This window comes from Sapajus apella, unplaced genomic scaffold, assembly GCF_009761245.1.
Source record: "Sapajus apella isolate SASKATOON/1434 unplaced genomic scaffold, GSC_monkey_1.0 scaffold54, whole genome shotgun sequence".
Classification (NCBI taxonomy): Eukaryota; Metazoa; Chordata; class Mammalia; order Primates; family Cebidae; genus Sapajus; species Sapajus apella.
In genome coordinates, this window is record NW_022436994.1 from 9925073 (window position 1) to 9936866 (window position 11794).

Sequence of the window (11794 nt, forward strand, 5' to 3'; positions counted from 1 at the left end):
TTAGCTGGGGCCGGGCGCGGTGGCTCACGCCTGTAATCCCAGCACTTTGGGAGGCTGAGGCTGGTGGATCACAAGGTCAGGAGATTGAGAACATCCTGGCCAACATAGTGAAACCCCGTCTCTACTAAAAGTACAAAAATTAGCTGGGCGTGGTGGCATGTGCCTAGATAGCTGGGATTACCCAGCTACCTAGGAGGCTGAGGAAGGAGAATCGCTTGAACCAGGGAGTCAGAGGTTACAGTGAGCCGAGATCGCACCACTGTGCTCCAGCCTGGTGACAGAGCGAGACTCCAGCTCAAAAAAAAAAACCTATGTGGGTATGGTGGCACATCCCTGTAATTCTAGCTACTCAGGAGGCTGATGTGGGAGGCTGCAGTAAGCCATGATTGTACCAATACACTTCAGGCTGCGCTGTTTTTTGAGACCCTGTTTCAAAAAAAAAAAAAAAAAAGACCAAGACTGCTGCCATGCTGAGGAAGCGGTGGGGCAAGGCTAAGTAAAAACACCACTAAAGGGCCGGGCGTGGTGGCTCGCGCCTGTAATCCCAGCACTTTGGGAGGCACAGTGGCAAGTGCAATGGCCTTGTAAGGGATCTTTGGAGGGCACTTCCCACTGTGCTGTTTTTGATTAGCAACTTTCTCATTATTAAAGGCTCCCTCCTGCTCTCAGGCTACATCAGCAAAGTGGGGGCAGACCAGGCTGTTCCAGTCCTGATCATTGGCATTCTGGTGTTCCTACCCGGATTTTACCCCCTGGGCATCGCTTTCTATGCATTCAAAGGCTATCAAGGCTGTCATTATTCCTATGATGACATTCCAGACTTTGATGACTAGCACCCACCTCATATCTGAGAAGAGTCACAGTGGGACTGCCCCAGCTTTAAGATAACCGAGCAGAAACTCTAGATAAGGGCTAAGGAATTCTGCAGCTTGTGGATGTTTAAGAAAACAATGGCCTTGATTTTATGGGTTCTTCCCAAAGATGTTAACTGAGCCTACAGTTAGCTAGTTAGGATGTGACCTGCTCTGTTTTTCATCCCTTGGCCCTGGCAAGAGCTCCTGACAAGTTTTTCCACAGGAATATGTATCATGGAAGAATAGAGTTTATTCTGTAGTGGAAAGTGTTGCCTGCCACCACCCTCTGTAGAGCTGAGCATTTCTTTTAAATAGTCTTCACTGCCAATTTGTTCTTGTAGCAAATGGAAGAATGTAGTATGGCTAATTTCTTACTACTAAGTAATTTATTTTAAAAATGTCTAAGTATCTTGGCCGGGCACAATAGCTCATGCCTGTAATCCCAGCACTTTTGGAGGCCAAGATGGGCGGATCATGAGGTCTGGAGTTCGAAACCAGCCTGATCAACATGGTGAAACCCCATCTCTACTAAAAAGACAAAAAAATTAGCTGGGCATGGTGGCGTGCACCTGTAATCCCAGCTACTCAGGAGGCTGAGGCAGGAGAATTGTTTGAACCCAGGAGGTGGAGGTTGCAGTCAGCTGAGATCGCACCACTGCACTCCAGCCTGGGCAACAGAGCAAGACTCCATCTCAAAAAAAAAAAAAAAAAAAAATGGAATATCTTATCCTCTGCACTTAACCCTACCTTCATGTTCCAGTGGAAGACCTTGGTAAAAATCAAAGATCAGTAAGTTCATCTGTAATATTTTTTTTACTTGCTTTCTTATTGACAGCAGCCAGGAGTAAACTAGCCTGCACGGCAAGTTTTCAAAATGTAAGTACTTTCTCTGTTTAACAGTCCTTGGCCCATTCTGATCCAGTTCACCAGTATATTGGACAGCATGTAATTGGGGTCATTTTGTCCCTTCTAAATCAAGATGTTCTGTAGATTATTTCTTTAAGAGCAGGACTTTTGGCTGTTCCTAATGAAACATGTAGATAAATGTTTATTAGTTAGAGTTTATAGCCCTGTTGCTAGCACCTTGTATTACGTCATTATTCTGCTTATGATTGCAAGGCTCAGCCTGGATGCCTGAAGCACTAGATTGCCTTACTTTGATGCTATTTTTTAGCTTGCAAAAAATGACTTATATTCCAAAGAAATTAAAATGTTGAAATCCAAAAAAAAAAAAAAGTTAAAGGCCAGTCGTGGTGGCTCACGCCTGTAATCCCAGCACTTTGGGAGGACGAGGTGGTTGGATCACCTGAGGTCGGGAGTTCGAGACCAGCCTGACCAGCATGGAGAAACCCCATCTCTACTAAAAATACAAAAAATTAGCTGGGCATGGTGGCACATGCCTGTAATCCCAGCTACTTGGGAGATGAAGGAGGAGAATGGCTTGAACCTGGGAGGCGGAGGTTGCCGTGTGCCGAGATCACACCATTGCACTCCAGCCTGGGCAACAAGAGCAAAACTCTGTCTCAAAAAAAGAAAAAAAATACCACCACAAAACTTTGCTACTGTTTTGAAGATGGCCTTTTTAAAATCGAGTGTTTGCCTGATTGCTGTAGACCTTTGTTTTTTGGAGCACCAACAAAGTTGGCTCTGACAGTTATCTGCTTGTTTATTCAGTATTTCAGTTTGGAAATGAGAGCTTGGAACTTCCTAGTCCACCATTTTGCTGATGTCATTTCCAATGGCATTTTTTGCATCTTGACTTTTTCCTCATGTTCAGTGCTTCAGGACCACAAGATGGTTGCTATAGCTCCAGACTTTCCATCTGTCTAGGGCAGCGAAAAGTGGGGAAGGCTAGAATATCATGCCAGCTGCATACATCTCTTTTAATGAGGAAAGGAAAAGCCTTCCCATGGGCCAGGACTGGATCACATGGCCACTGCTAGCTGCAAAGGGAGCTGGGAGAACAGAGAGAGCCTCTGTTCTCTTGACTGAGTAGTGGACACAATCCTTCACCAAATAGAGTCCAGGTTCTGATGGCAAGAAAGATGAAGGGGCCACCAGCAGGCTGGTTACCCCAAAGAGCCAGAAGTTGTGGATGTGATTACTCACATCTGTACCGGGGAGAGTGTTGTACACATATCCAGCCAAGGTACCTGTGGTCCAGGTCCGGGGACCAGCTTAGCAATGTCACCTACCTTCCTCTCAACCCAGATCCCCAGACTCTTTAAATGCTGTTGGGATGCAGAACAGCATGTCAGCAGATGATTTTAATTTATTTTTTAGGGGTACACAGATTATATATTTATGGGGTACATATTTTGATACAAACATACAGTGTGTCATCATCACATCAGGTTGTAAATGGGGTGTCCATCACCTCAAGCATTTGTCACTTATCTGTGTTACAAACATTCCAATTACACCCTTTAAGTTATTTTAAATGTACTCTGACTGTAGTTACCCTGTTGTGCTATCAAATACCAGCTCTCATTCATTCTATCTAATTATATTTTTGAACCCATTAACCATCTCCGCTTCCCCCTCCCCCCACCCCACTACCCTTCCCAGCCTCTGGGAACATCATTCTACCCATTCTCTATTGCCATGAGTTTGTTTTGATTTTTAGCTCCCACAAATGAGTGAAAACACGTGAAGTTTGTCTTTCTGTGCCTGGCTTATTTCAGTGAGTGATCCTGAAATCTTCAGGGATTGTCTGCACGTGACTCACCTGGGGCAGCCTCTGCCAGGCATCACCCCAGAGCTGACCACAGAGGGCTGCTCTGCTGATGGCTGGCTCACCCCCAGCTGCTCCCTTAGTGAACTGGCACAGCTCTGGGCCCCTCTCTGGACCTGCTCAGAGTAGCCACATTTCAGGCGTGTCTTATGATTTCAGTATCAAGCTTATAATATCAATCTTACTAATACCAACAGAAAGTGGAAAATGAGGTATTATCTGGCAGTCATTAAATTAGTAAGGTCTAATGACAAACATAATACATGATGAAGGTGAGACTGCTGAGAGATGGTGCTTTTGCAAGTTGCTCGTGTCAGTGGCAAGAGTCATGTCCCTTGGGAAATCACCGTGTTTTCATTACCCAAGACTGGCATCAACCCTTCACCAGATTCTAATTACTGAGAATCTGATAATTACCCGATAAATACTAGATTAGCCGGAGGTAAGAATGAGCTGTCCACGTAAGAATTGTAGACACTGGGCCGGGCGTGGTGGCTCACGCCTGTAATCCCAGCACTTTGGGAGGCTGAGGCGGGTGGATCACGAGGTCAGGAGTTCAAGACTAGCCTGGCCAACATCATGAAACTCCATCTCTACTAAAAATACAAAAATTAACTGAGCGTGGTGGTGGACGCCTGTAGTTTCAGCTACTTGGGAGGCAGAGGCAAGAAAATCGCTTGAACCCAGGAGGTGGAGGTTGCAGTAAGCCGAGATTGCGCCACTGCACTCCAGCCTGGCGACAGAGCGAGACTCTGTCTCAAAAAAAAAACAAAGAAAGAAAAGAATAGTAAACATTGTACTCTCACGAATCTCATCTGGGGGAACTTGTTTTAAGGAAATATTTTTTTTTTTTTTCAGGGGAAAGCGCGAACGCAGTCCCCCACTACCACAAATTATGCAGTTGAGTTTCCCACATTTAGGGAAATCGCAGGTGTCAGCACATCCGGAGTGCAATGGATAAGCCTCACCCTGGGAAAACCACCTTCGTGATCATGGTATCTCCCCTGACAGGTAAGTATAAATAAATAAATTTTCAAAAAGAGGAAACATTTTTAGGCCTAAAGAAGTCAACCAGAAACTTATTTATCAAAAACGAACTATTGGGAATTAGCCAGACAGTCAGCACCAGAAGAGGAGAAGATCCATGCATTCTGTGGACCATAACCCAGTCACAGACACGCTCATCAGAGATTGAAGGCAACGGGGAGGATTTATGTGAAAAGTCAAGAGAAAAAGCAGGATGCATGTATACATATCATATGGTCACAACTCAGCACATGTGCCCAGAGGCACTGGCAGCTGGATTGGGAGATCGGGCGTGAAATTTTCACTATTACTCTGAGCAGGATTGTGCTGCTGTCACACTGTTTGTGTTTCACAAAAGACCCCAGGAGATCACATAGCTGGACTCCATCTCTCTCTGGTGCTGGGATGGGCACAGCTGGGCTCCAGGGGCTCAGCCTAGGCAGCCCCCACAGGAACATATGAAAGGCAGGGTGGGCCTTGAGCCCACTGCAGCAGGTGCTGGTGCTGGGCCCTGCCTGTGCTGACACTCACAGCCTCGTGTGTGCCAACAGTGACTTCTTGCAGCAAGTGCTCACAGCCCTGCCTAAGGCCCTTTGACACAGAGCGCACCTGCCATGTGCTGGGGCTAAAGCTCCCAGGCGTGTCCTCAACCAGTGACAGATGAATGTAGTAGAAAGTGTCCGTGTCCTTATTCCTTGGAGGGGACCCTCTTGGGCATGTCTCCACCAGCTCCTGGAGGTCCCTGGGGGCAGGAGGTCCCTTGGATGCACTCTGGTCAGCTTCTTGCCATCCCCTCGCTCATCCCCCACTTCCCTACTGCTGTCATCTGGAGTCACCTCCCCAGTAAACTCTTTGCACTGGGATTCTTGTTTCAGGATCTGCTTTTGGAGGAAATGGATGACAACACCAGGACAGAGGACATAGAGAGGCAACTTCATGGGTAGTGGAGTCTCTGCCTCTGCTGGCCAGGGAGTTGGGAGCAGTGCTGGGAAGTTGCTGGACGGAGCTGTCACTGCATAGAGGCAGACCCTAGGCTGCCGACTGTCTTTCCTCTCCACTATGGCTGTCTCCAGGGTTTAGAGGTCAGCCTGACCCTGCCCTGGCCCCCTTCCTCTCAGCCCCTCTGTTCCCCTACATGAGCCTGGGTGGCTCCCCTGTGAATCAGGCAGGGGTCCACAGAACACAAGAGACAGGTCCCTCCCTGCAGCTATCTCCAGTAGGTGGCCATGCAGGAGATGTTCCCAACAAGCTGCCCTTATCTGCAACTCAGCTTTGGTAATAAGGGCCAAGGTCATGGCCCATCCTAGTGATAGTGAGAGCCCAAGGCAGGACTTGAAGATTCCTATCAGGAGGAAGAAGAAGGTGTGTACCATGCCCCTGGGCCCAGGTGGAAAGGGCTGTTGCTCAAGGCTCCCAGACACTCTCTCTCCCTTGGGGGGTGACTGGTGGGGCAGGCTTCGACAACGAACAAGAGGGAGAAGGTTAGGCGGGGAGAGGGGGATGAAGAGCAAAGTGGGCAAAGGGGAGTCTTCCACTCTCTGGGGTCTCTGTCAACTGTCAGGCCTTGGAGTGAGCTGTTCTCTCCCTTTGCTTCCTGGAGGAGGGGACGTTTGTGACTGCGTCACTCCACCTTGACTACCCCTCTGTTATCAGGCTGTTAATATTAATTAACAACAGTTGCTAGGGATGACAGAGCAGAGGGTGTCTCTGAGCCCACAGCTGGCCCTGGTCCCAAGAGGGGGTAGGGCAGAGCGGGGGTCTGAGGCTGAGCCAGGGAGGGTGCGGAGGTTCCCTGGCCAGGCTCAGTTCCTGAAGCCAGAGCCCAGCCAGTGCCTGGTCCCACCTCTGCCTCCATGCGCTGGCACTAACTCCAGCCGAGGCTGAGTTGGGGGCTCATAGCGAGGTGTCTCCCCTAGCTGGCTCAGCTCTCTGGCTTCAGTTGCTTTGGGAAGTGAGTGGAGACCCTAGCACCTTCATGATGAGGCTCATCTTAAAGCGGGGGGCCTGGGACTGGGGCCAAACAGTGGGAACAGGTATATCCTGGTGGATCATTAACCAGCAGGCTCAGCCCCATTGGTCCCTAACCCAGTCAGGCCAGGGTTGTCATCATAGGGGAGGAGGCTGCCTTAATGTGTGTTCGGCCCTTACCTATCCCTGAGGCCTGGCCCAGCTCCCCACTGCCCCTTTCCCAGACCCGGGATGGCAGAGGCCGGCCTGAGGGGCTGGCTGCTGTGGGCCCTGCTCCTGCGCTTGGTGAGTCCCAGGGCCCAGCCTTACCTCCCCTGCAGCCACCAGTTAGGGCCCCTGGGGCCGGCCGTGTACCAGGCAAGGGTTACGGTGACAGCAAAGGCCTCAGGGCCTGTGGGCTGGGCCAGTCTCTGGACACATGAGGGATGCCAGACCCCACAGAGGAGGGGTGCAGGTGGAGGGTTTCCAGGTCACAGGGTTGAATGTATACAGGGGCGGGAGAGGCCAATGGACTGGTGTGCTTCGGGCCCCTCCCATCACTGGCCCTGCTGTGGGGTCTGGGCCTGAGGTTGAGGGAGGTCTGAGGCAAGGAGGTGCCGGGGTGGGGTTACCTGGTGACCATCACCCAGGGAGGACTGGGCACTCTGGAGGCTTGGAGAAGGTCCAGGGCTGGCGCCTCTTAAGTTCCTTGCTCTCCGTGTCTGGGAGGTGGGTGATGGTTTTTGGCCTCAAGCAGGTGGTGGTGGTGGCGGTGGTGCTAGGCGGGAGAGACTCCTGCACAGATTCTCCATGAGGGACCATGGCCTCTGGATGTGGCATGCAGTGTGGAGACTCAGGCCGACTTCGACGTGGGCAGAGCCTGGCACCTTGGAGTCACCTTTGCCTACTTACCCATCTGCAGCCACTCCAGCATGACCTTCCTAAACTGCAGGTCTATCAGGCCACCCCCAGGAAGGAAGTCCTGTACTGTCCAGTCACTCCAGCACTGGCTGGCACATGCCTCCAGGAGGCTTCCCACTTCGCACATTCCCCGCTTCCCTGCCCCTGCTCCATGTCCTTCTTACCCCCATGCCCTCCCTGGTGGCCTGCTGCCTGGATGACCCCCAGCTGTGTTGGGATCCATAAGTGATGTTGCTGTGCTCTGCAGGCCCAGAGCACCTACACACCCATCCACCAGCCTGGCTACTGCGCCTTCTACGATGAGTGTGGGAAGAACCCAGAGCTGTCCGGAGGCCTCACAACACTCTCCAACGTGTCCTGCCTGTCCAACACACCAGCCCGCAACATCACAGGTGATCACCTGACCCTATTACAGAAAATCTGCCCCCGCCTCTACACTGGCCCTAACACTCAAGCCTGCTGCTCCGCCAAGCAGCTGGTGTCACTGGAAGCAAGTATGTCAATCACCAAGGCCCTCCTCACCCGCTGCCCGGCCTGCTCTGACAATTTCGTGAACCTACACTGCCACAACACGTGCAGCCCCAACCAGAGCCTCTTCATCAATGTGACCCGAGTGGCCGAGCGAGGGAGTGGACAGCTCCCAGCTGTGGTGGCCTATGAGGCTTTCTACCAGCACAGCTTTGCCGAGCAGACCTATGACTCCTGCAGCCGTGTTCGCATCCCTGCAGCCGCCACGCTGGCTGTGGGTACCATGTGTGGCGTGTACGGCTCTGCCCTTTGCAATGCCCAGCGCTGGCTCGACTTCCAGGGAGATACAGGGAATGGTCTAGCCCCACTGGACATCAACTTCCACCTCCTGGAGCCCGGCCAAGCCGTGGGGAGTGGGATTCAGCCTCTGAATGAGGGGGTTGCACGTTGCAATGAGTCCCAAGGTGACGATGCGGTGGCCTGCTCCTGCCAGGACTGTGCTGCATCCTGTCCTGCCATAGCCCGCCCCCAGGCCCTGGACTCCACCTTCCGCCTGGGCCGGATGCCGGGTGGGCTGGTCCTCATCATCATCCTCTGCTCTGTCTTTGCTGTGCTCACCATCCTGCTTGTAAGACTTCGTGTGGCCCCCGCCAGGGACAAAAGCAAGATGGTGGACACCAAGGAAGGCACCAGCTTCTCTGACAAGCTCAGCTTCTCCACCCACACCCTCCTTGGTCAGTTCTTCCAGGGCTGGGGCACGTGGGTGGCTTCGTGGCCTCTGACCATCCTGGTGCTGTCTGTCATGCTGGTGGTGGCCTTGGCAGCGGGCCTGGTCTTTATGGAACTAACTACAGACCCTGTGGAGCTGTGGTCGGCACCCAACAGCCAGGCCCGACGTGAGAAGGCTTTCCATGACCAGCATTTCGGCCCCTTCTTCCGAACCAACCAGGTGATCCTGACGGCTCCTAACCGGTCCAGCTACAGGTATGACTCCCTGCTGCTGGGGCCGAAGAACTTCAGCGGGATTCTGGACCTGGACTTGCTGCTGGAGCTGCTGGAGCTGCAGGAGAGGCTGCGGCACCTCCAGGTGTGGTCGCCCGAGGCACAACGCAACATCTCCCTGCAGGACATCTGCTACGCCCCGCTCAATCCGGACAATGCCAGTCTCTCTGACTGCTGCATCAATAGCCTCCTGCAGTATTTTCAGAGCAATCGCACACTCCTGATGCTCACGGCCAACCAGACGCTGAGGGGGGAGACCTCCCAAGTTGACTGGAAGGACCACTTTCTATACTGTGCCAAGTGAGTCCATGGTGGGGGCCAAGCAGAAGAGTGGGCTGGGGCTGGGCTGCCATGGCCTCCTGGGAATCAGGCCGGGCATACAGCTGGTCCTGAAGGACCAGGGGCAGCTATTTCTACGGCTCTGGCCAGGGGCCATCCAGATGGTTATCTCTGCCCCTTGTCTGGCCGCCACTTCCTTTGATCAGAGTTCCTGCTCACGGCTGCAGATTTGTGCATGGCCATCGCTGGCCCTTCAACCCCAAGTCCACTCTTTCTGCGGAGCTCCTGACATGTGGGAGCGCCCTGCTATGCTCTTGGTTTGAGTGTGACAGAGGAATCTGATTGGCACAGCTCATGTTTACATTTGCTTTGTTTTGCTAGTCCGTGCCAGGCACCGTAAAGCCCCTTGGTAGCCCATGAGGTACCATGGTATGCACTGCAAAAGGTGCCCTCCGGCCAGGGGCCATGGCTGGTCTCAGGCACCTGGGCCGGGTGTCCTGGGGCAGGCCACAGTCACACACACTTCTATTGCTTGGGGTTCAGTCCTTGGCTCTGTCTACTCTGGTGTGCTGCCAACAAGATGCCAATAAGCCTGCTGGGACACGGGGGCCAAGAGCCAAGGGCAGCAGCGGGGCAGTGCCAGTGGAGGCCCGTGAGATTGGACTAGAACTGAGGCCATCAAAATGAACTTTTAGTACTCCATACTCCAGAGCAAATGAGAGCTAAAAGGGGCAAATAGCATCTTAGTGTTATTATGAAAACAGTTCTGACTACAGACCCTGGAAAGGGTTTCCAGGACTCCCAGGGGCCCCAGGACACACTTTCAGAACCACTGGATTGGAAGAGGGTGCCGATACTTTCTGTCCCCTGCTGCCTGGCTCTGCATCCTGTGGCTGGGCCCCAGGTTTGGGCTGCTTCCCAGAGTGTCTGTGCCAGGAACCCAAGGTCTGTCCCTTGAAAAAGCAGTAATGAGAGGAGTCATTGGTTGCTCTGGGGAGGCATCATGGTCTGACCTCAGACTCACGTCTGATGGCAGCTTTATAATAGTACGTTCTGTTTGTTTTGACTTTGGGTGCTCATAACAACTCATGGGTGGTCCAGTTGTCCCCATTTTACAGACAGGACAACCGAGGCTCAGAGGGGCGTGGTACACTGCTCAGGGTCACATAGCAACCAGCACTTGCTTGCTGAGAGCTGAGAGAGGGGCATAGAGAGCTTTGCATAGGTGTCCCACTGTGTCTTCACAACAACCAGCTTTGCAGAAAGGGTTAAGCTAAAGGACCTACAGACTTGTCTGAGGGCACCAGGCTGGTAAACTGTGAAAACATTGGCTCCTGGGCTCTAGGGCTCCAAATCAGACCTCAATGCCTAGAGGGTTTTTGGGGTCCCCTGACAGAAGAAGGAGGCTGAGAGGGCAACGTTTGAGATAGCCCATGCCAGACCTCACAGCTCAAATCCCAGCTCTTCTACCCTATGGGACTTCGGGTGTGATACTCAATCCACAATCAGATAATGTCAGAGCTGGGACGGTCAGGCTGGTGTGCGACATGAGAGGCACAGAGGGCAGGGCCCGGAGCAGCCCCTGCCTGGCACAGAGGAGGCACTCAGGGCAGCTCCAGCTCACTCTGTGGGTGGGGGCCTGCAGGAGATCTCGTTGGATGGGAGCCATTTAGGGTCCACTGGGCTGGGCTGTCTGCAGCCATCTGCAGCCTGTGACCCCCACCCCACCAACTCACCCTCCGTAGTGCTGTGAGTCTGGGGTGGGAGGGGAAGGGAGGGGCTATAGGGACTGGGCATGCCAGGTCCCTCTGCGATTGTCTCCCTCTGTGGTTTTCTCCTTCCAGTGCCCCGCTCACCTTCAAGGATGGCACAGCCCTGGCCCTGAGCTGCATGGCTGACTACGGGGCCCCTGTCTTTCCCTTCCTTGCTGTAGGGGGGTACAAAGGTAAGCTGAGTGGGCCCCAAAAGGAGGCCAAGGAAGATGCAGTGCTGGGGCAGGAACCCTAGATGGGAGGGTGGGAGTGGCGCTGGGGGTTCTCGCAGCCTGGGGGTGACCCGGCTTCTGGAAGCTGCAGGCTGACCCTGTCCTGCCTCCTCTCTCTGCCGTTTCTTTCATCTTCTCGTAGTGTTGCTCAGGTACTCTGGTTTTTTGCCTGGGTCCAAGGATCTTGCCTTTGGATGAGAGAAGAGGGTATAGGGGGTAAGGCCATGACTCAGATGTGGAAGGAGTGGGGGAGAAAGAGCAAGGGGTGGTGGGAGGGGTGCAGCTAGATAAGGGGAGGGAATATAGGGGTACAGCTGGAGGGGGAGGGAGGCAGGGGTGCAGCAAGAAGTGGCTGAGCATTTCTTATCCCAGGGAAGGACTATTCTGAAGCGGAGGCCTTGATCATGACGTTCTCCCTCAACAATTACCCTGCCGGGGACCCCCGTCTGGCCCAGGCCAAGCTCTGGGAGGAGGCCTTCTTGGAGGAAATGCGAGCCTTCCAGCGTCGGACGGCTGGCACATTCCAGGTCACATTCATGGCTGAGGTAGGGGCTGAGGGTCCCTGGCTCTGGGGGTGCA

General features: G+C 53.1%; 1 protein-coding gene and 1 non-coding gene across 2 annotated transcripts in view; one reads left to right on the forward strand and one right to left on the reverse strand.

Moving 5' to 3' along the window:
- Window positions 1–4443: 4443 nt before the first annotated feature.
- Window positions 4444–4607, reverse strand: LOC116527499. The gene has a single exon (XR_004258580.1). It is a non-coding gene; the product is annotated as a U1 spliceosomal RNA (small nuclear RNA).
- Window positions 4608–6748: 2141 nt separating this feature from the next.
- The window catches only part of NPC1L1 (NPC1 like intracellular cholesterol transporter 1), a 30509-nt gene continuing 25463 nt past the window's right edge, over window positions 6749–11794 (forward strand). Inside the window, exons 1-4 of the mRNA XM_032244343.1 lie at window positions 6749–6867; window positions 7730–9252; window positions 11076–11176; window positions 11588–11760. Coding sequence (XP_032100234.1) covers window positions 6814–6867; window positions 7730–9252; window positions 11076–11176; window positions 11588–11760 — 1851 coding nt within the window. The 5' untranslated portion in view covers window positions 6749–6813. The remainder of the gene's footprint in view (window positions 6868–7729; window positions 9253–11075; window positions 11177–11587; window positions 11761–11794) is intronic.